This window comes from Cetorhinus maximus, chromosome 15 (genome assembly GCF_964194155.1).
Source record: "Cetorhinus maximus chromosome 15, sCetMax3.hap1.1, whole genome shotgun sequence".
Taxonomy (NCBI): Eukaryota; Metazoa; Chordata; class Chondrichthyes; order Lamniformes; family Cetorhinidae; genus Cetorhinus; species Cetorhinus maximus.
The window spans coordinates 20,935,133-20,958,332 of record NC_135893.1 but is presented as its reverse complement, the minus strand read 5'-3'; the positions used below and the strand labels follow the sequence as shown (position 1 = coordinate 20,958,332).

At 42.7% G+C, this 23,200-nt stretch overlaps 1 protein-coding gene across 2 annotated transcripts in view; it reads right to left on the bottom strand.

Annotated features, from left to right (window-relative positions):
* Positions 1-23,200, bottom strand: part of pusl1 (pseudouridine synthase like 1) — a 90,334-nt gene that overhangs the window by 36,777 nt on the left and 30,357 nt on the right. For both annotated transcript variants that reach the window (XM_078558002.1, XM_078558001.1), the window contains exon 5: positions 10,979-11,152. In XM_078558002.1, the coding sequence (XP_078414128.1) occupies positions 10,979-11,152 (174 nt within the window). The remainder of the gene's footprint in view (positions 1-10,978; positions 11,153-23,200) is intronic.

Here is a 23,200-nt window from a genome sequence, read left to right as displayed (position 1 = left end):
ACTCTGGAATATTCTGAGGATGCAAAACGTGCTACATAAAAAGTTCCCTTTTTCTAAAATGTCCCCTTTTGCTCTCCTCTCAGATACACATGAAGGTAGTAATGTGCATCCAGCCCTGAAGAGCACAACAGCTCACAGCAGAGGAAAGAACATCACTCTCAGCACTGCCTGGTGTAAGTGGCAGACACAGCCAACAGGCACAAACACTGCAATTGTCAGGATGATGTGGGAGCTCAGTGACCCTGAATCAACTGCCTTCTCTCGGAATGTCCATTATCGCATGGAGGGAAAAGTTACATTAGAAGTAAATTAATGTCCCACACCCACAGAAAGGGCAGTACTGATACCTAGCTGTGGTTTCAGGTCAAAGTCAAACCCAAAGTTCTGTCATGAGGCACTGCTCTGTTGTTTTGACTTGGATAGCAGCTCCTGTGTCACCTGGTATTAGCCTGCAGGGACTATGATGGCCCTCCTATGCCTTTTGCACTCACTCCGGAGCTTTCTCCATTAGCTAATTAACAATTTGGTAACATATTGCCACACCGTTTCCCCACAACATTTGTAAAAGAAAATCAACAGCCAAACTTTTGCAACACTTATTCACAATTTATTCTCCTACTGAATACAAGGTCTGGTGGACTTTAACAACACCAAGCAACACCAATCGCCGATTGTTATTACTCCATCTTTGGCAGCCTTGCCTTCAGTTGCCTGGGCCTAAGCTCTAGAATTCTCTCCCTAAACCTCTCCACTTCTCCCCCCTCCTTTAAGACGCTCCTTAAAACTTGCCATTTTGACGAAGCATTTGGTCACTTGTTCCATGTGGCTCAGTGTCAAACTCTGTTTGATAATTGCTTCTTTGAAGCTCCTTGAGATGTTTCACTGCATCAAGGGTGCCATGTAAATGCGAGTTGTTGTTAGTTTCAAGAAGGTATTTTTGCTTGATGGCTAAGAACTTGCTAAGCAGAAACATTGTCTCTCGTTCACTAGTTGCATTTCGACCCTCATAGAAACCCAAACATAGTTTATGTTAATCTACCCATCATTCCCAAACTACTCTACAATCTGTTAGTCTGGTTTCAAATCCTTTTCCACCCACATTAATGGGCAAATGACACTGCAAATTAGGACCCTTTCCCATTAGCCTGTCCACTGCCAATAAAAATGACATCCTCTAGCTGCTGGTGCTGCTGCCTCCGGAGGCATTAGGAACAAACCACAAATGGGTGCTGGTACCTTTTGAGACACAGTGTCACTTTATTTTCCTGACAGTGTCACTGTGAGAGTCAGATTTACCAGCTGCAGTGGTACGGTGAGGTGAGGGAATCTTAAACTAGCGCCGACTCTTGAATATTTACTCTGAGAAAGAGCAGCTTGGCCCGATTTATCACACAGCTGGTGGCTCTATATAATTAGGTTCAAGAACTAAAACAAATAAATTCCTGCCTTCCCTTTGTGCTGCACTGGTGAAAAGCAAGTTCTTTCTTTTGCTGTCAGAATCCTAAAGATTGAGCAGACACTCGATGATAAATCTGGATGAAAACCTTGAGATAGGCCATGCCAGTGAATTAACTTCTGAAAGCAAAGCCTTGTCTAATAATTTCCTCTCAAACTCATTTATCAGTCACATACACTTAGCAGCAATTGAATATCACAGGCTAGTATTTCACTGTTACATCTAATGGGACTGACGAGATATGAAGCAGTGAATATGAATGGATGGCGTAACCTAGTACAATAATCTTTTGTGTTATCCTTTGAAGTGCATGGTTTTTAATACCAGGCCTACTTTCTCATTAATCTAGCATGGCCGTTTTCAAAAGCTTTGCTTGCAAATCTGTAAACTGATGACCTTCAGCCTTCTTGTCATGACTTTGGCACCAGACTTCTGTATTCTGCCACACGTTTGAATCCGTGAATATCACCAGTTACCACCCCTCCTTATAAATACCTTGGCTTAATTAACTTAGCAAGATAGCATCATCTCCTCATCTTCAATGGGTGGAAGAACATATCACTCTAGCAGATTGTGAATCAAACTATAAATAAAAGTGGCAAATGGAATTTAATCCAGATAAGTGTGAGGTGATGCACTTGGGCAGGACAAACAAGGCACAGGAATACATGATGAATTGTAGGACCCCGGGAAGAACCGAGGATCAGAGGGACCTTGGTGTGCATGTCCGCCGGTCCCTTAAGGTAGCGGGACAGGTAGATAAGGTGGTTAAGAAGGCATATGGGATACTTGACTTTATTAGCCGAGGCATAGAATATAAGAGCAGGGAAGTTATGCTGGAACTGTATAAAATGCAGGTTAGGCCACAGCTAGAATATTGTGTGCAGTTCTGGAATCCGCATTATAGGAAGGATGTGATTGCAGTAGACAGAGTGCAGAGGAGACTTACCAGGATGTTGCTGGAGAGTTTTAGTTATGAGGAGAGATTGGATAGTCTGGGGTTATTTTCCTTGGAGCAGAGGAGATTGAGGGGGCGCATGATTGAGGTGTATAAAATTATGAGGGGCATAGAGAGAGTAGAAGGAACTTTTCCCCTTGGTGGAGGGATCAATAACCGGGGGCATAGATTTAAGGTAAGGGGCAGAAGGTTTAGAGGGGATGTGAGGAAGAATTTTTTCACTCAGAGGGTGGTGGGAATCTGGAACTCAGAGTCTGAAAGGGTGGTAGAGGCAGAAACCCTCATAACATTTAAGAAGTATTTGGATGTGCACTTGCGATGCTATGGTATACAAGGTCATGGGCCTAGTGCTGGAAAATGGGATTAGAATAGTTAGGTACTTGTTTGACCGACGCAGACTCGATGGGCCGAAGGGCCTTTTTCTGTGCTGTAGACCTCTATGACTAAAACTTACTGAGCATTAAGACAGGTAAATGAACAGCACTAAACACAAATCATAAAGACAGACTTTACTTCTCCCAAGTTAACTTGCAGCATAAAACTAACCCTTGAAACCCTATTTGCTAACATGGGACCTATTGCTGATGACTTCAGCCTGACTGCTGTCTTTGTCTTAAGCCTCACTGGTGACTTCATTCATTGCAACCATGTCAATAACTATGAATGAAGGTCCCCTGTTTGACTCCTGAGTCTTGCTATGACTGCGTCGAGGAAAAGGCATAAATTGATTAGCAGGGCACAGGAGATTCGCTTTCTGAGTGTCCAATGATGCTGAGCCCAAAGAAATTATCTATAAACCCAAAACGTAATAACAGATGTAAGTGAGATGTAAATGATACCCAAATGCATACTACTTTAGACCTTAATAAGGTAAACTGTCCTTCTAACAGGGAACTAATAAGGCAGGAAAGGTCAGCGGACTTTACAAAATGGGTTAGGAAAGGAAATTGAATTGGTGGTCCTGAGGAGGTAAGGCTATGAGATTGGTGTCTTATGGATGATTAGACAATAGTAGGAAGTGGGTAGATTTGACACAGAGTTGCACGGAAATGGAACACCCAGGAGACTGCACTACAGCTAAACCACAAACTGACAAAAGAAAAAGAACCCACGTCAAATGCAACCGTGTATATTTGATTACTGTTCAAAACTCCTGCAAGGCTTACATTAGCTTGCATATTTGAGACCAAGGAACAATCTGTTGCACAACACTTTGGGCAAATTCAAATGTCTTGAGTATTCTGTATAGCATTTATTTTAAAGAAAGACATTTGTTATTTAAGAAATATTTTTATGGTCCTAATTATAAACATTGTTATGACCGGTCCCTGGGTGAGGTCCGTCAATTTGTTAACTTTCTGAACGGGACCGCAATTTTGTTATGCTTCCGGGTGAGGAGGAATGAGCTGGCTCCCCTTCTTTATTCAACTCCCTCAGTTGGTCGCAACAAGGTTAATTTAAAAGGGATCCCTTCCCTCATGGATACCTTTTCCCAGTCCAGATGTATTTATGTTTTAGAAGGAGCCAATTTAACCAGGCTTACTTGAGTCAAAGAAAAAGTAAGTTTATTAGTTACTAAAAACCTAAGAAATATAATAAAAACTCAACACACATATACACAGATCAGAAACAGGAAGTTAAAAGTCCAAAAATAAAAGTTAACAAAAATTTATGAATCAGTCTTTGGCTTGACTGTGAGGTGTAGATGGTGATACGTTACGGCCGTTAGGCTGGGTGATTCCGGTAGAGCTGGCTTTAGTAGTTTAGCAGTTGGCTGAAGAAGCTGTCCTATTTCTTTTCTGATTGTGGCTTTGCTGACTTGCCTCCAGCAACAGAGAGATGGAGAGAGAATTTGCCTGCAATGAAATGGAATACTCCCCACTTGCCTGGGTGAGTGCAGTTCCCACAACACTCAAGAAGCTTGACACCATGCAGGACAAAGCAGCCCACTTGATTGGCACCACATCCACAAACATTCACTCCCTCCACCACCGAAGCAGAGTAGCAGCAGTGTGTACCATCTACAAGATGCACTGCAGGAATTCACCAAGAGTCCTGAGGCAGCACCTTCCAAACCCACGACCACTACCACCTAGAAGGACAAGGGCAGCAGATAGATGGAAACACCACCACCTGGAAGTTCCCCCCCAAGTCACTCACCATCCTGACTTGGAAATATATCACCATTCCTTCACTGTCACTGGTTCCAAATCCTGGAACACCCTAACAGTACTGTGAGTGTACCTACACCACATGGACTGCAGCAATTCAAGAAGGCAGTTCACTGCCACCTTCTCAAGAACAACTAGGGTTGGGCAATAAATGCTGGCCTAGCCAGCGAAGCCCACAACCCATAAATGAATAAAAAAAAGGTGGATGTGCAAAGGATGTTTCCTCTTCTGGGACAATACAGAAGTAGGGATCACTGTTTAAAAATAAGGGGTCACTCATTTAAGACCGAGATAGGGAAAAAAAAATTTCTCTCAAAGCATTGTGAGACTTTGGAACTCCCTTCCTCAAAAGGCGGTGAAAGCAGAGTCTTTGAATACCTTTAAGACAGAGTTGGATAGATTCTTAATAAGCAAGGGGTGAAAGGTTATCAGCAGCAATGCGTAGTTGAGGTTAAAATCAGAACAGCCAAAATCCTACTGAATGGTGGAGTATGCTCCAGGGGCCTACTCCTGCTCCTAGTTCGTGTAAGTCACATAAGAGGACATTAGCAGATGACCAGAAGCTTCAACCTCCTGACTCCCCAAAGCCTGTCCACCTACAAGGCATAAGTCAGGAGTGTGATGGAATATGGATATTCTTCAAAAAGACATTACAGGCTCTGATGGACAATAGAGGTAATGAACTTTTTAGTGAAAGATAAAACATAGGCTGAAGTGTACCACAATGCTATGACACATTGAGGGGGAGAAACAAAACTCCCCTAGCATTGCTAGTACATGAGGCTCACGCTCAAGACTGAAATTCATTGAAATCGTAAGATTTGTGATTGATTATCCCAGATTTTAAACAAGCCACTGATACTCAAGTACAATGTCAATTGGAAATTTGATACTTCTCATTTCGCCTGCCATGCCCATAAGACATAAAGGAAAATATATATTTCTATGTCATCCTGGCTACTTTATAAACTTACTTTTTTAAAAAATTGACAAATGGCTGGACTGATAAAATGCCCACAGCTGACCACATGCTGGTAGTTCTGGAAGGTTATGAGCAGTTTAAAAATGGCCAAAGGTTAACACATCAAACACCTGGAATGTAACAGTCCTTACATTATATTGTCTTGGCTGGAATGTTTATACAAAGGACTAGTAGACGAGGCGTCCTGCACCAGCCAGCGCTGGACAAAGGCAGGGCTATTGGGACTCCTCATCTCCAACGTTGTGCTAATTGTTCTACAGTTACCTGCTCAAAACACAATGGGTTTTAACAAGGGGGCTTCATTAGCTGAACAGCTCAACCTGAAACCACCCTGTCACATGACTTAACTATACAGCTTTTGGGTTCTATCTTCAGTTACTGTTTAACCTCAGAAGAGATAACAGGATTCCAGACCATAGCCTCTTACCTCCGTCTCTCTCAAAGCCTGGTCTCCAGAAAGAATCCTGCATTTTGCCTACAAAGAATATTTCGCCTGCAAACTAATTCTCAGAACACAAGATTACTTTGCTGCATCTTCACCTGCCTCAGCTTTCAACTGTGCTCCTAGGAAAAGACTAGGAAAAGACTAGGGCTTCTGCCAGACAAAGCCAACTGAAAGAGCCTTCCTTGGATAGTGACTTACCGGACCCTGGATTCAAATGAAACAATAACTTTATATTTTTTTGTGTGGCCTTTGCCCTGTACTTCTTTCTTTCCCTTATTCCTCTTTTATTGTGTGAATGTACTGGGCTTACTTAGCAACAACCCTTCCCCACGTTTTGAATGTGTGTAGAATAAACTAACCCTCTGATTTTACCCTATCTCGAACTTGCTGTGGAGTTATTGATAAAGGATTGGATCACTCCAGAATTGAAGGGTTGGCAAAAAATATACTGCCACTTATAAAGGGGGAAATCAAAAATAAAAAATACCTTTCTGTTTATGGATGGGTGGTGAGAGAAGAAATCAGAGCTGTTTTATATTAAACCCCCTCCTGTCCGTAACACCCCATATAATTTAATTTCCGCTTTACAAGAAACATAAAATGGGAGAGCCAGTAAACTGGATTGGAGTGGGGTTATTTTAATTGGTTTTGGAATGTCTTTTGACTATGTTTTAAAGTAATGTGCCATTATACAAATTACAAAATGGTAGTGAAATGATGTGGTTAAAATGTAAATGAGTTAAGTTTTGATGTTGTTTCCTCACAGAATGCAAATAATAAAGAATTGATTAATCTGTTTCAACAATTGGTAAACACCCCACGCCCACTGTGTTGGGAAGTCTATGGTTCATTTTTTGGCTACAAACAGAGGCAGATTAAAAATACACACTTGACAGTTCCACCAAAGCGCTGCAAAGTCAGACATTCTTTCAAACAGAAAGCTGTGTGAACAAGTTTTGACCATGTTCAGAAGAAAAGAGCAGGAGATTAGCGAGGAGTTATTTTGTTTAAGCCAATTAAATAGACCCACTGATGTGAGGACGTGTGACAAGTTCATTATTTTGTATTACGACATGCAGACGAGTTATGCTAATCGAGAAAGGTACATTTGATCTTAATGTTGCTGTGCATGTTCACTCACTGTGCAACAAAGTAACCTACATACATGCATACAAACATACATATGAACAAGGAGCAGTAGGCCATTCAGCCCCTCAAGCCTGCTCTGCTATTTAATAAGATCATGGTTGATCTGAAATTTGCATCCCATCTACCGATAACCTATCACTCCCTTGCTTACCAAGAATCTATCCACCTCTGCATTAAAAATATTCAAAGACTCTGCTTCCGCCATCTTTTAAGGAAGAGTTCCAAAGACTCACGATCCTTTGAGTGAAAAAATTTCACCTCATCTCTTGTTTTAAATGGGCGACCCCTTATTTTTAAACAGTGATGCCTAGTTCTAGATTCTTCCGCAAAAGGGAACACCCTCTCCACATCCACCCTGTCAAGGCCCCTCAGGATCTTATATGTTTCAATCAAGTCACCTCTTACTCTTCTAAACATCAACGGATTAAACCTATGAATTTGTATGTGGCCTCATCTACAGTTCAAGTACTGTCTTGGTCTATCTTTGAAGAGATTGAAGCACATGGAGAAAGATACAAATATCCACTTCAGATTTCAGGAGAATATTAATCTTGCACCCTTGGGTTAGGTTATAATGTGGTTAGATACTGGGATGTACCAGTACGCTCCTAAATTTAAGATACTTCTGGAATGACTAGCACTGTTGCACCCCACATAATATTTCTAGCATGTCTTTAAACTTGCAATAATAATGTTTACAAAACAAGGTGTTGCCTATTGACTTATTTTCCAAGGGGGAGATGCATGAAATATTCATGACAACACTGGGGTCTCACCAATTCCTCAATGCACACTGGATGTGAGAATGCTGACTGAACTTTGTGACTTACAGCTAAATGGCCACGAAATTTGCAAACTGCGATGTGAATCAGTATGTAATCTGCATTGCTTAATCCAAGTTTATATTTAAATGAGCCATCGACTGAACAATTTGAGGAGATGCAGTACATTAACTCAGAAAAAGAAACAGCTTATTGCTCTGGCTTATCCCACAGGAGTTTTCGTGTTTAACAACATTCAACCAATCATGTTACTAATATTCGTTTGATATACTGAACTTGAGTATTGCTGAATAAAGACATTTTGTTGAAGCTTTTCATCTTGCACTCATCAGACAATCGCAAGAATACCAGTGTCAGGGGAAGCAACAAATTATACTATCAGAGAAGAGTGCTGATTGGTTGGCCGGTGGACCCTGATTGGTAAAGGCATTGCCACGGAGAATGCACCAGCTAATGGTGACTGACAGTCAGCTGCCGAGCATTGTTTGAAATTTAAAGCAGGCAGCTTGACTCTAATTGGTCAAGGCATTGCCCTGAAGAATGAACCAGCAAATGGTTATCACTTACCTTGTCTAGCTGAAACAGGTGCAATGTGTCTGCGAAGAACAGGGCCCTGTGTATTAATATATGTAGCTTCCAGTACACACAATACTTTGACAAAATGTCTTTTTTCAGCAATACACAAATTCTTTTTACTGATGGTGGGTGCTTATCTGAGGTGGAAAACCACAGTTGTGAAGTTAACTTTGGCTTTATCTGGAATTCTTACTAGCTTTCAGGAACCAGCATGGCTATACTGACCCCAAATCATCAAATATGACTGTCAGAAGCAGAGTTCCTCTTTGGTACCAAGCAGAACTCACTAAGGAGAGTCAGGCAAATCTTTCCGTCCTTGTCCATTTGCTTGTGAAACACAGTAAACTAGACAGTACTATAATGATTGATGGTGGAAAAATCCTTCAAATTTATCATCGATGCACGCGCCAAGTGACGCTTCAAGACATGTTCGAGTGTTCAGCTCCAACCGTTGCAATAAAGGAAGGGCTGGAAGAAAAGTACTTAGCTGCCAAATCAGAATTGTGATTCATTCATGCTGGAACCAAATTTGTAGCATACTTGGTTCCAGAATCTAGTTTGTTTGATTACATATATCCATCTTGGAAATGGAGAAACAGTGCTGAGATTAAAATGTACCATAAATAGGAGGTAGAATAAGGAGAACATGCAGTTTAAAATAAATGCTCACTCTAGTCAGCTCCCACTGTTATTATTCAATGACAGTCCCGACTTTTTTGGATAATACCACTAAACATACCTTAAAGATTAAAGAATATCTAGCACAACATGCCAGAGATTGCAGACAGTTATAAGATGTTACACATGGCTGTAGCGGTCCATAAAACATAACTAAAATTCCTCTGGTGTTTACTGTTCTCTCTCCAGTCTAAATTATAGATCATCATGAAAATACTCTCGATGTTGCTCTACACATGAAATATTGTTAACACACACAACAGAAATAACACATCTGGTTGGCCTCCTACCCTCACCTAAAACCCTGTTGCTCTCATCCTATGCCAAGCTCTGCTGACCGACCAGCCCTGACCTTGCTGGCCAGTCAGGCCTAACCTTGCTGACCAATCAGCCCTGACCTTGCTGGCATACATTAGCTCCCTCTTTGCCTCAAATGTAAAAATCTCATCTAGGACAGGATTTTTAAAAGCCTATCACAGCCTCGCCTCTCTCTATCATGATAACCTCCTCCAGCACTACAGTCTCCCCGAACTCTGCTCCTCGGACTCTGGCCTCTAATGCATCACCCCTCCCATTACCCCACCTCTGGGTGTCCTGTCTTTAATCACCTTGGCACACGTCTGGGACTCTTTCCCCAAGATCCTTCCACTCCATCATTTCCTTTAAGCTTTCCATCAAAGCCACCTCTTTGACCAAGCTTTTGGTGCACTTCATAATTTGGGTCAGCATCCACTTGCTTCCTGACTTGCCTTACACTTTGCTACTGATAGGTGCTAGAGAAATGCAAGTTATTGCCAATATATGAACAGCTGCGGTGCTTTACCTTCCAGAGTAATTTTAATTTAAAAAAAAGAAAGAATGCAGGAATAAAAACAGAAAATACTGGAAATACCCAATGGGTCTGACAGCGGAGGGAACCAAGAGAAAGCTTCAGGTCAGTTCAGTATCAATTCAAATGAAGAAGTCACAGACCTGAAACGTTAACTCTGTTCCTCTTGCCACGGGTGCCGCCAGACGTTCTGAGCATTTCCAGCATTTTCTGTTTTTATTTCAGCTTTTCAGTGTCTGCAGTATTTTATTTTTCTATGAAGAGTTGTGTGCAAGTTTGCTTCTGATCAAGTGAAAGCTTTGGCCATAATGTGAAAGCTAGAATGGGACTTTAGGTACCATTGACAGTCAGGAGCAAAATAAGTGGGCATGTTCCACTGATTTCTCAGCACCATCTGTTGCAAGGATACCCTGCAGCCTTTCCATAATGAACACGCTGAACCAATCTGTAATATCAAGGCTTTAGTTAGACTGAATTGCTCCTCACTTCCTGCTCACTCTAGCGTACTTGTAGCCAAGATTTGCTCATTCCCTGCTCCTTTCTGAACTTCAAGCTCTCATCAGTTTATGCTGCTGGGGTGTTTCATTTGGAGGACAACCTCAGGCTGCCTTCTTGGGGGAATCTCACAGCTTAGCATCAAATACACCTGCTTCATGGAGTTCCAGCTGAGTGACTGTGAAGTGGCACTCATTGAGGCCTCGCCACTTTTTCTCTGGTGAGGGAAGGGGGGAGGACAGGGCCTTGGCAACACGTGGCTCAGGGCAGCTGGCTGGGAAGGCACTGAAGGTAGGAGAAGGCCAAAAACCTGAGTGATCGCCTGTCGAGAGCTCAGATAGGTAAGCTGTGGTTAGTGGGGCAGGGGAAGAAATAAAGCAAGGTAACGCTTAGTCACAAACAAATAGCAGGGAGGGAGTGCAGAGTCATGGTACTTATTTCCAGAGTTTTCTCCTACCTGTGGAAGTTTTGCTGCAAAGAGATGCTAAAACCTGGCATTATGTCCACCTGGAGCAGAGTTTTCAGTGGTGACTTGAAGGGAGTCTCAGAGTTCAAGGAGCGGAAGGTACTGAAGTCATGCGTGCCCAACAGGATCTGGGCTGCCTCTTTCATGACGTCGGCATTTAAAGGTCTATTTGAGAATGGAAGAAGTGGTCACTGAAAATGTAAGCAGGACAGTGCAAAAATTATGCATTCAGGTGACATCAGCCCGAGTCCTTTGGAAATTCAAACACTGTCTCAACACAATCTCAGTTTGACTTCGACAGGTGCCTGTTTTCCCTTACGGTTTATGCACTTGATGAAAGTGCGGTCTACATCAAACACTTAGTAAGGCAATTGCATTCTTAACGTACTAGGCACAGCCATTAACACTTTTCACAGGCATGCATAGTACTTTTCTGCAAAGACCAAACAGATCATTTTGTAAGCAAGAAGCATTCATTCTCTACAACACCCTAATTCCAAGCCCCTGCCCTGGCCACCCCCACCGCCTAGTTTTTGCCCCCCTACTAGTATCAGAGACACATGATTGGGATATCGTTCTACTCGAACTCACTGCATCCAGTACTTCCCCCAAGTATCCATTCATAATAAAAACAAAAATACCTGGAAAAACTCAGCAGGTCTGGCAGCATCTGTGGAGAGGAGCACAGTTAACGTTTCGAGTCCGTATGACCCTTCAACAGAAATAAGTAAAAATAGAATAGAGGTGAAATATAAGCTAGTTTAAGGGGGGGTGGGACAAGTAGAGCTGGATAGAGGGCCAGTGATAGGTGGAGATAACCAAAAGATGTCACAGACAAAAGGACAAAGAGGTCTTGAAGGTGGTGATATTATCTGAGGAATGTGCTAATTAAGGGTAGAAAGCAGGACGAGCAAGGTACAGATAGCCCTAGCGGGGGTAGGGTGGGGGGAAGGAATCAAAAAAGGCTAAAAGGTAGAGATAAAGCAATGGATGGAAATACATTTAAAAATAATGGAAGTAGGTGGGAAAAGAAAAATCTATATAAATTATTGGAAAAAAAAGGGGGGGCAATCAGAAAGGGGGTGGGGATGGAGGAGAGAGTTCATGATCTAAAATTGTTGAACTCAATGTTCAGTCCGGAAGGCTGTAAAGTGCCTAGTCGGAAGATGAGGTGCTGTTCCTCCAGTTTGCGTTGAGCTTCACTGGAACAATGCAGCAAGCCAAGGACGGACATGTGGGCATGAGAGCAGGGTGGAGTGTTGAAATGGCAAGCGACAGGGAGGTCTGGGTAATGCTTGCAGACAGACCGAAGGTGTTCTGCAAAGCGGTCACCCAGTCTGCGTTTGGTCTCTCCAATGTAGAGGAAACCACATTGGGAGCAACGAATGCAGTAGACTAAATTGAGGGAAGTGCAAGTGAAATGCTGCTTCACTTGAAAGGAGTTTTTGGGCCCTTGGACGGTGAGGAGAGGGGAAGTAAAGGGGCAGGTGTTGCACCTTATGCAGTTGCATGGGAAGGTGCCGTGGGAGGGGGTTGAGGTGTAGGGGGTGACGGAGGAGTGGACCAGGGTGTCCCAGAGGGAACAAATCTTGCGGAATGCCGCCAGTGGGGGTTGAAGGGAAGATGTGTTTGGTGATGGCATCATGCTGGAGTTGGCGGAAATGGAGGAGGATGATCCTTTGAATGCGGAGGCTGGTGGGGTGATAAGTGAGGACAAGGGGGACCCTATCATGTTTCTGGGAGGGAGAGGAAGGTGTGAGGGCGGATGCGTGGGAGATGGGCCGGACACGGTTAAGGGCCCTGTCAACCACCGTGGGTGGAAAACCTCGGTTAAGGAAGAAGGAGGACATGTCAGAGGAACTGTTTTTGAAAGTGGCATCATCAGAACAGATGCGACGGGGGTGAAGGAACTGAGAGAATGGGATGGAGTCCTTACAGGAAGCGGGGTGTGAGGAGCTGTAGTCAAGGTAGCTGTGGGAGTCGGTAGGCTTGTAATGGATATTGGTGGACAGTCTGTCACCAGAAATTGAGACAGAGAGGTCAAGGAAGGGAAGGGAAGTGTCAGAGATGGACCATGTGAAAATGATGGAGGGGTGGATATTGGAAGCAAAATTAATAAATTTTTCCAGGTCCAGACGAGAGTATGACGCAGCACCGAAGTAATCATCGATGTACCGGAGAAAGAGTTGTGGGAGGGGGCCGGAGTAGGACTGGAACAAGGAATGTTCCACATACCCCATAAAGAGACAGGCATAGCTGGGGCCCATGTGGGTACCCATAGCCACACCTTTTATTTGGAGGAAGTGAGAGGAGTTTAAGGAGAAATTGTTCAGTGTGAGAACAAGTTCAGCCAGACGGAGGAGAATAGTGGTGGATGGGGATTGTTCGGGCCTCTGTTCGAGGAAGAAGCGGAGAGCCATCAGACCATCCTGGTGGGGGATGGAGGTGTAGAGGGATTGGACGTCCATGGTGAAGAGGAGGCGGTTGGGGCCAGGGGACTGGAAATTTTTGATATGATGTTGGGTGTCAGAGGAATCACGGATGTAGGTGGGAAGGGGCTGGACAAGGGGAGAGAGAATGGAGTCAAGATAGCAAGAAATTAGTTCCGTGGGGCAGGAACAGGCTGACACGATCGGTCTGCCGGGACAGTCCTGTTTGTGGATTTTGGGTAGGAGGTAGAAGCGGGCCGTCCGAGGTTGGGAGACTATCAGGTTGGAAGCTGTCTTCCTCCCACCCCCCCTTAAACTAGCTTATATTTCACCTCTATTCTATTTTTACTTATTTCTGTAGAAGGGTCATTCGGACTCGAAACGTTAACTGTGTTCCTCTCCGCAGATGCTGCCAGACCTGCTGAGTTTTTCCATTTTTGTTTTTGTTTTGGAATTCCAGCATCCGCAGTTTTTTGCTTTTATCCCTTCATAATGTTTGCAGTCACACAGCAAGTGTGATAAGAACATAAGAACATAATAGGAGCTGCAGTAGGTGTAATGGCCTCTCGAGCCTCCTCTATTATTCACTAAGATCATGATGTATCTTCTACTTCAACTCCACTTTCTGGCTCTATCTCCATATCCCTTGATTCCCTTAGAGTCCGAAAATCTATTGATCTGTCCGGAATACCTTCAATGACAGCAGCCACAGCCACTCTGGGGAGAGATTTCCAAAGATTCCCAACCCTTTCAGTGGAGAAATTTCCCCTCATCTCAGTCTCTTTGGCTGGGAAACAGCCTCTCTGCATCTGCCCCATCAAGCCCTCTCGGGATTTTAAATGTTTCAATGAGATCACCCCTCATTCTCTACATTCCAGAGAGTACAGGTCCATTCTACTAAATCATGGGGGAGTTAAAGTCAAGCCCCATCCTGTCTTCATCTAACGACTGTACATGTGCACTTTCCAGCGGGGGGCAATGGAAGATTGACAGCCCTAGCTGAATTGCCCCCTCCCTGGGCCAGTGGCCAATTGTAAGCAGTGGCCACACTCACTGAGCTCAGCTTATTCAGTACACAAACAGGGGGCTGATTTTGAGCTGGATAGTCCCATCAGGGCACATAAAACAACTGAGGCAACAGGGGAATGCCAAGTACATTTGTTCACATGACTGTTGCTCCTGAATCCTGGTGTTTTCCCATTCCTAAATGGAATTGAAGGTCCAAATGGGAGTCATAATGACTCTCTATGATTAGTACAGCTTGAACTTCAAGGTAAATATGCCTGGCCAAATTCTGACAGTGAGTTTTAGTTCTGCACAAGGAAGTATTTTTAACCTAGTGATCATAAATGTAATTAGTTCAAAATACATATTTTGATTGCAGAAATATGTTAGTTTTTTTTACATTTTACTTCCTTGGAGCTGAATACCCAAACACAGAATGGCTACAGCACAGAGGAGGCCATTCAGCCCATCATGTTTGCATCAGCTTTCCAAAGGAGCTATTTACCAAATGTCACTCCTTAGTCTTTTCCCCATAACCCTTCCTCTTCAGCTGATAATCCAATTTCCTGCTGAATGCCTCAATTGAACCTGCCTCCATCACACTCTCAGGCAGTGCATTCCAGATCCTAACCACATGCTGGGTAAAAAAGTTTCTCATGTCTCCATTGCTCTTTTGCCAATTACCTTAAATCTGTGCCCTCTCATTCTCAATCCTTCTATCAAAGGGAGCAGTTTCTCCCCAACTACTCTGTCCAGACCCCTCATGATTTTGAATACCTCTATCAATTCTTCTCTCAACCTTCTCTTCTCCAGGGAAACATTCCCAGCTTCTCCAATGTATCTATGTAGCTGAAGTTCCTCATCCCTGGAACCATTTTTGTGAATCTTTTATGCACTCTAATGCCTTCATATCATTCCTAAAGTGTGGAGTCCAGAACTGGACATAATACTCAAGTTGAAACCAAACCAGTGTTCTGTACAAACTTCTCATAACTTCCTTGCTCTTGTACTCTATTCCCCTATCAATAAAGCTGTATGTTTTATTAACCGCACTCTCAGCCTGTCCTGCCACCGTCAATGACTTATGCACATATTCATCCAGATGCCTCTACTCCTGTACCCACTATAGAATTGCACCTTTTATTTTATATTCTCTCTCCATGTTCTTCCTACCAAAATAAATCACTTTGCATTTTTCTGCATTAAATTTCATCCACCCATTCCACCAACCTGTCTATGGCCTTTTCAAGTTCTACACTATTCTCCTCACTGTTCACAACACTTCAAAGTTTTGCATCACCTGCAAATTGTGAAATTGTACCCTGTTCTTAGGTCATTACTTTTCAAAACACAGGCCATTTCTGGTACCAGATCGACTGTATTTAGGTCATGCCTGAAATGGCTTATTGCAGATGTTAGTGCATGTGATGCACTTACAAGATTATGGGATTCAGCACAAGACACAGTTAAATGGAAGTGAGTGAGAATGAATGAGTCAGAGGGTATTGCTGATAACGACCGCAAGATGTAAACCACAATATGAGAACATTTTGCATATTAAAACACTGGTGTTCAGGGTCAGTGAGTGTTAGAACATTTGTGTTCAGGGTGAGTGAGTGTTATAACATAGAAACATGGAAAATAGGAGCAGGAGTAGGTCATTTAGCCCTTCGAAATTGCTACGCCAATCAATATGATTATGGCTGATCCTCTACCTCAACGCCGTACTCTTGAGCTCTCCCCATACCTCTTGATGCCTTTAGAGTCCAGAAATATATTTCCTTCTTAAATATATTCAATGACTTGGCCTCCACAGCCTTCTGTAGTAGAAAATTCCATAGGTTCACCACACTCTGAGTGAAGACGTTTCTCCTCACCTCAGTCCTAAATGGTCTACCCCCTATACTGAGACTGTGACACACCTTGTTCTAGTCTCCCCAGTCAGAGGAAATATCGTCCCTGCATCCAGTCTGCCCATCCCTGTCAAAACTGTATATGTTTCAATGAGGTCTCGCATCACTCTTTTAAGCTGCAGTGAATACAGGCCTAGTCGGCCCAATCACCCCTGATACGACAATCCTGCCATCCCAGGAATCATTCTGGTAAACCTTCGCTCACTCCGACTGTGGCAAGTATATCCTTGCTATTCAGGTATTAATGGTGTGTCAGGTCAGTGAGTGTTAGAACGTTGGTGTTCAGTGTTAGTAGTGTTAGAGCACAGGTGTTCAGTGTTAGTGCGTGTTGGAACGCTGGTGTTCAGTGTTAGTAGTGTTAGAATGCTGGTGTTCAGTGTCAGTGAGTGTTAGAACGCTGGTGTTCAGTGTCAGTGAGTGTTAGAATGCTGGTGTTCAGTGTCAGTGAGTGTTAGAATGCTGGTGTACTGTGTTAGTGAGTGTTAGAAAAATGCTGGAGTTCAGTGTCATAGAATGTTAGATCAGTGGTGTTCAGTGTCATAAAATGTTAGAACACTGGTGTTCAATGTTAGTAGTGTTAGAACGCTGGTGTTCAGTGTTAGTAGTGTTAGAATGCTGGTGTTCAGTGTCAGTGAGTGTTAGAACGCTGGTGTTCAGTGTTAGTGAGTGTTAGTACAGTGGTGTTCAGTGTCATAGGATGTTAGAGCACTGGTGTTCAGTGTTAGTAGTGTTAGAACACTGGTGTTCAGTGTCAGTGAATGTTAGAAGGCTGGTGTTCAGTGTCATAGAAAGTTAGAGCACTGGTGTTCAGTGTTAGGGAGTGTTAGAACACTGGTGCTCAGTGTCAGTAAGTGTTAGAGAACTGGTGTTCAGTGTCAGTGAGTGTTAGAACACTGGTGTTCAGCATCAGTCAGTGTTAGAACGCTGGTGTTCAGTGTCAGTGAGCATTAGAATGCTGGTGTTCAGGGTCAATGAGAGTTAGAACACTGGTGTTCAGTGTTAGTAAGTGTTAGAACACTGGTGTTCTGTGTCAGTGAGTGTTAGAACGCTGGTGTTCAGTGTCAGTCAGTGTTAGAACGCTGGTGTTCAGTGTCAGTGAGTGTTAGAATGCTGGTGTTCAGGGTCAATGAGAGTTAGAATGCTGGTGTGCAGTTTTAGTAGTGTTCGAGCACTAGTGTTCAGTGTCAGTCAGTGTTAGAATGCTGGTGTTCAGGGTCAATGAGTGTTAAAACGCTGGTGTTCAGTGTTAGTAGTGTTAGAACACTAGTGTTCAGTGTCAGTGAGTGTTAGAGCACTGGTGTTCAGTGTTAGTAGTGTTAGAACGCTGGTGTTCTGTGTCAGTGAGTGTTAGAACGCTGGTGTTCAATGTCAGTGAGTGTTAGAAAAATGCTGGAGTTCAGGGTCAGTGAATGTTAGAACAGTGGGGTTCAGTGTCATAGAATGTTAGAACGCTGGTGTTCAGTGTTAGGGAGTGTTAGAACACTGGCGTTCAGCGTCAGTGAGAGTTAGAGCACTGGTGTCCAGTGTTAGTAATGTTAGAACACTGGTGTTCAGTGTCAATGAGTTTTAGAACGCTGGTGTTCAGTGTTAGTAGTGTTAGAATACTTGTGTTCAGTGTCAGTGAGTGTTAGAACGCTGGTGTTCAGTGTTAGTACAGTGGTGTTCAGTGTCATAGGATGTTAGAGCACTGGTGTTCAGTGTTAGTAGTGCTAGAACACTGGTGTTCAGTGTCAGTGAATGTTAGAAGGCTGGTGTTCAGTGTCATAGAAAGTTAGAGCACTGGTGTTCAGTGTTAGGAAGTGTTAGAACACTGGTGCTCAGTGTCAGTGAGTGTTAGAAGGCTGGTGTTCAATGTTAGTAGTGTTAGAACACTGGTGTTCAATGTTAGTAGTGTTAGAACACTGGTGTTCAGTGTCAGTGAGTGTTAGAGCACTGGTGTTCAGTGTCAGTGAGTGTTAGAGCATTGGTGTTCAGTGTCAGTGAGTGTTAGAACACTGGTGTTCAGTGTTAGAGAGTGTTAGAACACTGGTGTTCAGTGTTAGGGAGTGTTAGAATGCTGGTGTTCAGTGTTAGTGGGCATTAGAACACTGGTGTTCAGTGTTAGAGAGTGTTAGAACACTGGTGTTCAGTGTTAGGGAGTGTTAGAACGCTGGTGTTCAGTGTTAGTGGGCATTAGAACACTGGTGTTCAGTGTCAGTGAGTGTTAGAACATTGGTGTTCAGTGTCAGAGAGTGTTAGAACGCTGGTGCTCAGTGTTAGTGAGTGTTAGAACGCTGGTGTTCAGTGTTAGTGAGTTTTAGAACGCTGGTGCTCAGTGTTAGTGAGTGTTAGAACGCTGGTGTTCAGTGTTAGTGAGTTTTAGAACGCTGGTGCTCAGTGTTAGTGAATGTTAGAACACTGGTGTTCAATGTCAGTGAGTGTTAGAACACTGCTGTTCAGAGTTAGTGAGTGTTAAAACGTTGGTGTTCAGTGTCAATGAGTGTTAGAACACTGGTGTTCTGTGTTAGTGAGTTTTAGAACGCTGGTGCTTAGTGTTAGTGAGTTTTAGAACACTGGTGTTCTGTGTTAGTGAGTTTTAGAACGCTGGTGTTCTGTGTTAGTGAATGTTAGAATACTGGTGTGCAGTGTTAGCAAGTGTCAGAACGCTGGTGCTCAGGGTCAGTGAGTGTTAGAACGCTGGTCTTCAGTGTTAGTGAGTTTTAGAACGCTGGTGTTCAGTGTTAGTGAGTTTTAGAACGCTGGTGCTCAGTGTTAGTGAATGTTAGAACACTGGTGTTCAATGTCAGTGAGTGTTAGAACACTGCTGTTCAGAGTTAGTGAGTGTTAAAACGTTGGTGTTCAGTGTCAATGAGTGTTAGAACACTGGTGTTCTGTGTTAGTGAGTTTTAGAACGCTGGTGCTCAGTGTTAGTAGTGTTAGAATGCTGGTGTTCAGTGTCAGTGAGTGTTAGAACGCTGGTGTTCAGTGTCAGTGAGTGTTAGAACGCTGGTGTTCAGTGTTAGTGAGTGTTAGAACGCTGGTGTTCTGTGTTAGTGAGTTTTAGAACGCTGGTGCTCAGTGTTAGTAGTGTTAGAATGCTGGTGTTCAGTGTCAGTGAGTGTTAGAAAGCTGGTCTTCAGGGTCAGTGAGTGTTAGAACGCTGGTCTTCAAGGTCAGTACTGGTATTCTGGTGCCCAAGAATGCTACTCTCTGGTACAATCTCTGTGTATATACAAGCACTTAATGATATCACGTGTTACTATAGTGCTGCTCAGTGTTGCAGCAGTTATCATGATAGTGCTCAGTGGCTGCAGTGTTTGCATTATGTGCTCCATGGGAGGATGGTTTGGATTGTTGTGTGTTGCTCCCGGGCATCAGTTTGCTGACGTTCACCTCAAACTCTTACACATCAATGAAAGACATCTGGGTGACAAGCTGGAAACAACTGAGCCTGAGGAGCAACTCCCCAGCAGGAGTCAACATCTGGGAGTAGGGGAGAGGGTGGGAGTGAACATTGGAAAGAAAAGAGTGGGAACATTCCAGAATGAAAAGGCTTGATATAATTCTAATAGACATCTATTGCACTCTAATAATAAATAAAAAATTAGTATGGTTAGCAGATGTGGAAGTGCTGTCAGATGTTGTAGAGATTTCAATTTAAATTTCACAGGGAGCTCAGTGCCTGAAAGAAGCCTTTAGTCTGATAGAAAAGTCTAGAAACACACTGACTTAGAAATAAACCTGGAGCAGATTTCATTGGCCACTCAAACCAAGAGGCTCAAGGTTTGATGGAAATTCACTAAGTGGGAATGAGGACCTCAATGTCTACATTACCAGCCCTCAGGTAAATGCTGGGAGGGGAGAGTGGTTTTGGAGTGGATTATGGAGGGTGCCCAATATGATTTTTGTGGAGTCAGAGGATGACTCCTGATAATTCTGGTTTCAGAGGCCATGTAAATTTATTAAAAAATACACTTATTCGCCTGCTCCTAATTACTGACAAGTATTGAAAATGAGTCCTTTAATAGGATTAAGGCCCCTAATTTACCTACATCCTAAAGAAAAAAGACCCCACGAATATAGCAGTGGGGACTATCGCCAGCGTCAATTGGGCACAGGCAGACCCACTGCTAAATTGGTATGCTTTGCGCCAGTTTTACACCCAAGAAACAGGGACAGGGCCCCCCAGTTTCTACCCCACAAAGTGCTAGTGTTGCTACTCACATTGACTTTCACAAATTAGATAGCCTGGCAGTGAAGCATAGAACTGGAGCCTAGTCTTTAGAGAATTACAGAGACATACATGGCATATCGTATGCCTCCAGTCCAAGAGCACAGTTTCAGCTCGATCCTATATATATACACATCTCTCTTTCGTAATTTTGATGTTTGAAATTGAATTTTGCCAACAAAACAAAAATCAATTTTTTCAGGAAATGCAGTAAAGCTGTTTGCATGGCAACCTGGGGATGGCACCATTTCAAATGTGCTCATATATTTAAAATGTCTTATTTCTAATTAGTTCACTTTTCAGGACAAGTATATGAGCACAGGTGAATCCCCAGTTAATCCCACCACCTGAATACAATTAAACACCCAATTAATGTACAATTAACAGCGACTGCTAGAAATAAAGCTGGTGCACAAATGTGAGGCCCACAACCTCAATCACTGGAATGTGCTAGGCAACCATCAGTTTTAAAAAAATATTTCCTTTGGCACGATTGACTGGCATTATGGTGACCAGGTCTGCTTGACATTATCTGCCTTACAAGAAAAATAGTAAAAACAATTATCAGCCAAGTGTAGGTTTCTATCTCTTAACAGGATAAAAATACGTTCCCCCTTTACTGCTTGATGCATTCTAATTACGGCAAAGTGTATTCTCTCTTAAAGGAGGAGTGCTCAACATTCAAACTGCTGCAGAGAATTGTGATTGAATTTTATCATCGTGTTTAATTCTATTCAATTTGTTTTGAATGTTATGTTTATATAGTTACACAGATGGTATAAGCAGAGGAAGATTAATTGCTGAACATATAAGTGTGTGAGAGATGATATCACAAAGGAGTTAAAATGATATAATTGCCGTTAATTCCGTCACCTTTGCACTGTCAGCTCCCTGGGAATCTGGTAATCTAATCAACATCTACTGTTTGAATAAATTGAAACATTATTTTTACAAACTCACACGGTTCTATCTGAAATATAACACACACACACACACACACACACACTCAATCAGTGCTGTTTTATTCCAAGGCAACGCTGCTGAAGTAAATGATGAGAATGATCCCAGACATAAGCATTGCTGACTCTGGAATTCTGAAACAAAAACAGAAAAATGCTGGAACTTTGCAGCCAGGTCAGTCAGCATTCAGGGAGGGGTCAGTGCCTCAACATGGATGGTGGCCAATCAGAAAAGGAATCCTGTTTTATTGAATGTCATTCAAATATTCACCATGGGTGAAACCAATGTTCCCAAAAACAAGGGCTGTTTGTAATTGAGCACTATTTTAACTGTGGCCTAGTCAGTGATTTGTAGGAACATAGGTGCAGGAGTAGGCCATTCGGCCCATCAAGCCTGCACCGCCATTCAATTAGATCATGGCTGATCATCTACCTTAATACCACTTTCCTGCACTATCTCCATGTCCCTTGATGTCATTAGTCTCCAGAAATCTATTGATTTCTGTCTTGAACATATTCAATGATTGAGCTTCCACAGCCCTCTGGGGTAGAGTAGTCCAAAGATTCACCACCCTCTGAGTGTACAGATCCAGTATTACCCTTTAGCTTTTGCCTATAACCTTTCTAAGAAAACCTAGGATTCCGTGTGTTTTATTTTTAAAACAGATTTATCAACTTAAAGATGTATGTGTCTGAGCCCCATAAGTCTTCTTACTTCTTCTAAAGATTTTGCATTTAATGTGCAATTTCTTTCCTTATTCTTCCTCCCAAAATGAAACATCTTGCATTAAATTCTATTTAATATCTATCTGCCCAAACTACTAGCCTATTTCCTCCTGAAGTCACTTACTGTCCTCTTCACAGGGAACCATATTTTTGTATCTGTTGTAAATTTAGAAAGTGTGCTGAAGTCTAGAGCATTTATGTATGATGAGAAGTGTGGCAATCCCAACAATGATCCGTCGGCTACACCACTGTTGCATACCTTAATCCAAAAAACACTCTTTAGCCATTGCTCTCTGTTTTCTGTCCTTTATGCACCCTGCTATTCATGCTGTAACACACCTTGTAATAAATGCCATGTGACTTAATGTTATCCAATGGACATCTTATGCGAACAACTTTTGAAAACCTATATACACATCGTCCAATGCATTCCCATTATCAATATGCTCTATTATTTCCTCAAACAACTCAATTAAATGTGTCAGTCACTACTTGCTTTTTAAGAACTTAACTTGCTGTCCTAATTTGTTTTGAAATGAGTATTAATTTATGCTGTTCTCTGACCTGTAGAATCTTGCCCAGTCTAAAAAGAAATAAGACTTGCATTTATATAATCCTTTTCACAACCATCAGACGTCTCAAAATGCTTTACTGCCAATGAAGTATTTTTGAATTGTAGTCACTGTTGTAACGTAGGAAATGCAGTAATCTATTTGTGCAGAGCAAGCTCCCACAAACAGCAAAGAGAAAATGATGAGATAATCTATTTTTGTGATAGTGATTGAGGGATAAATACTGGCCAGGACACCGGAGATAACTCCCCTTTTCTTCTTCAAAATAGTGCCATGGGATCTTTTATGTCCACCTGAGGGAGCAGACAGTGCCTCGGTGGAATATCTCATCTGAAAGGTGGTAGCTTCAACAGTGCAGCATTCCCTCAATGCTACACTGGAGGCAATCTAGATTTCTGC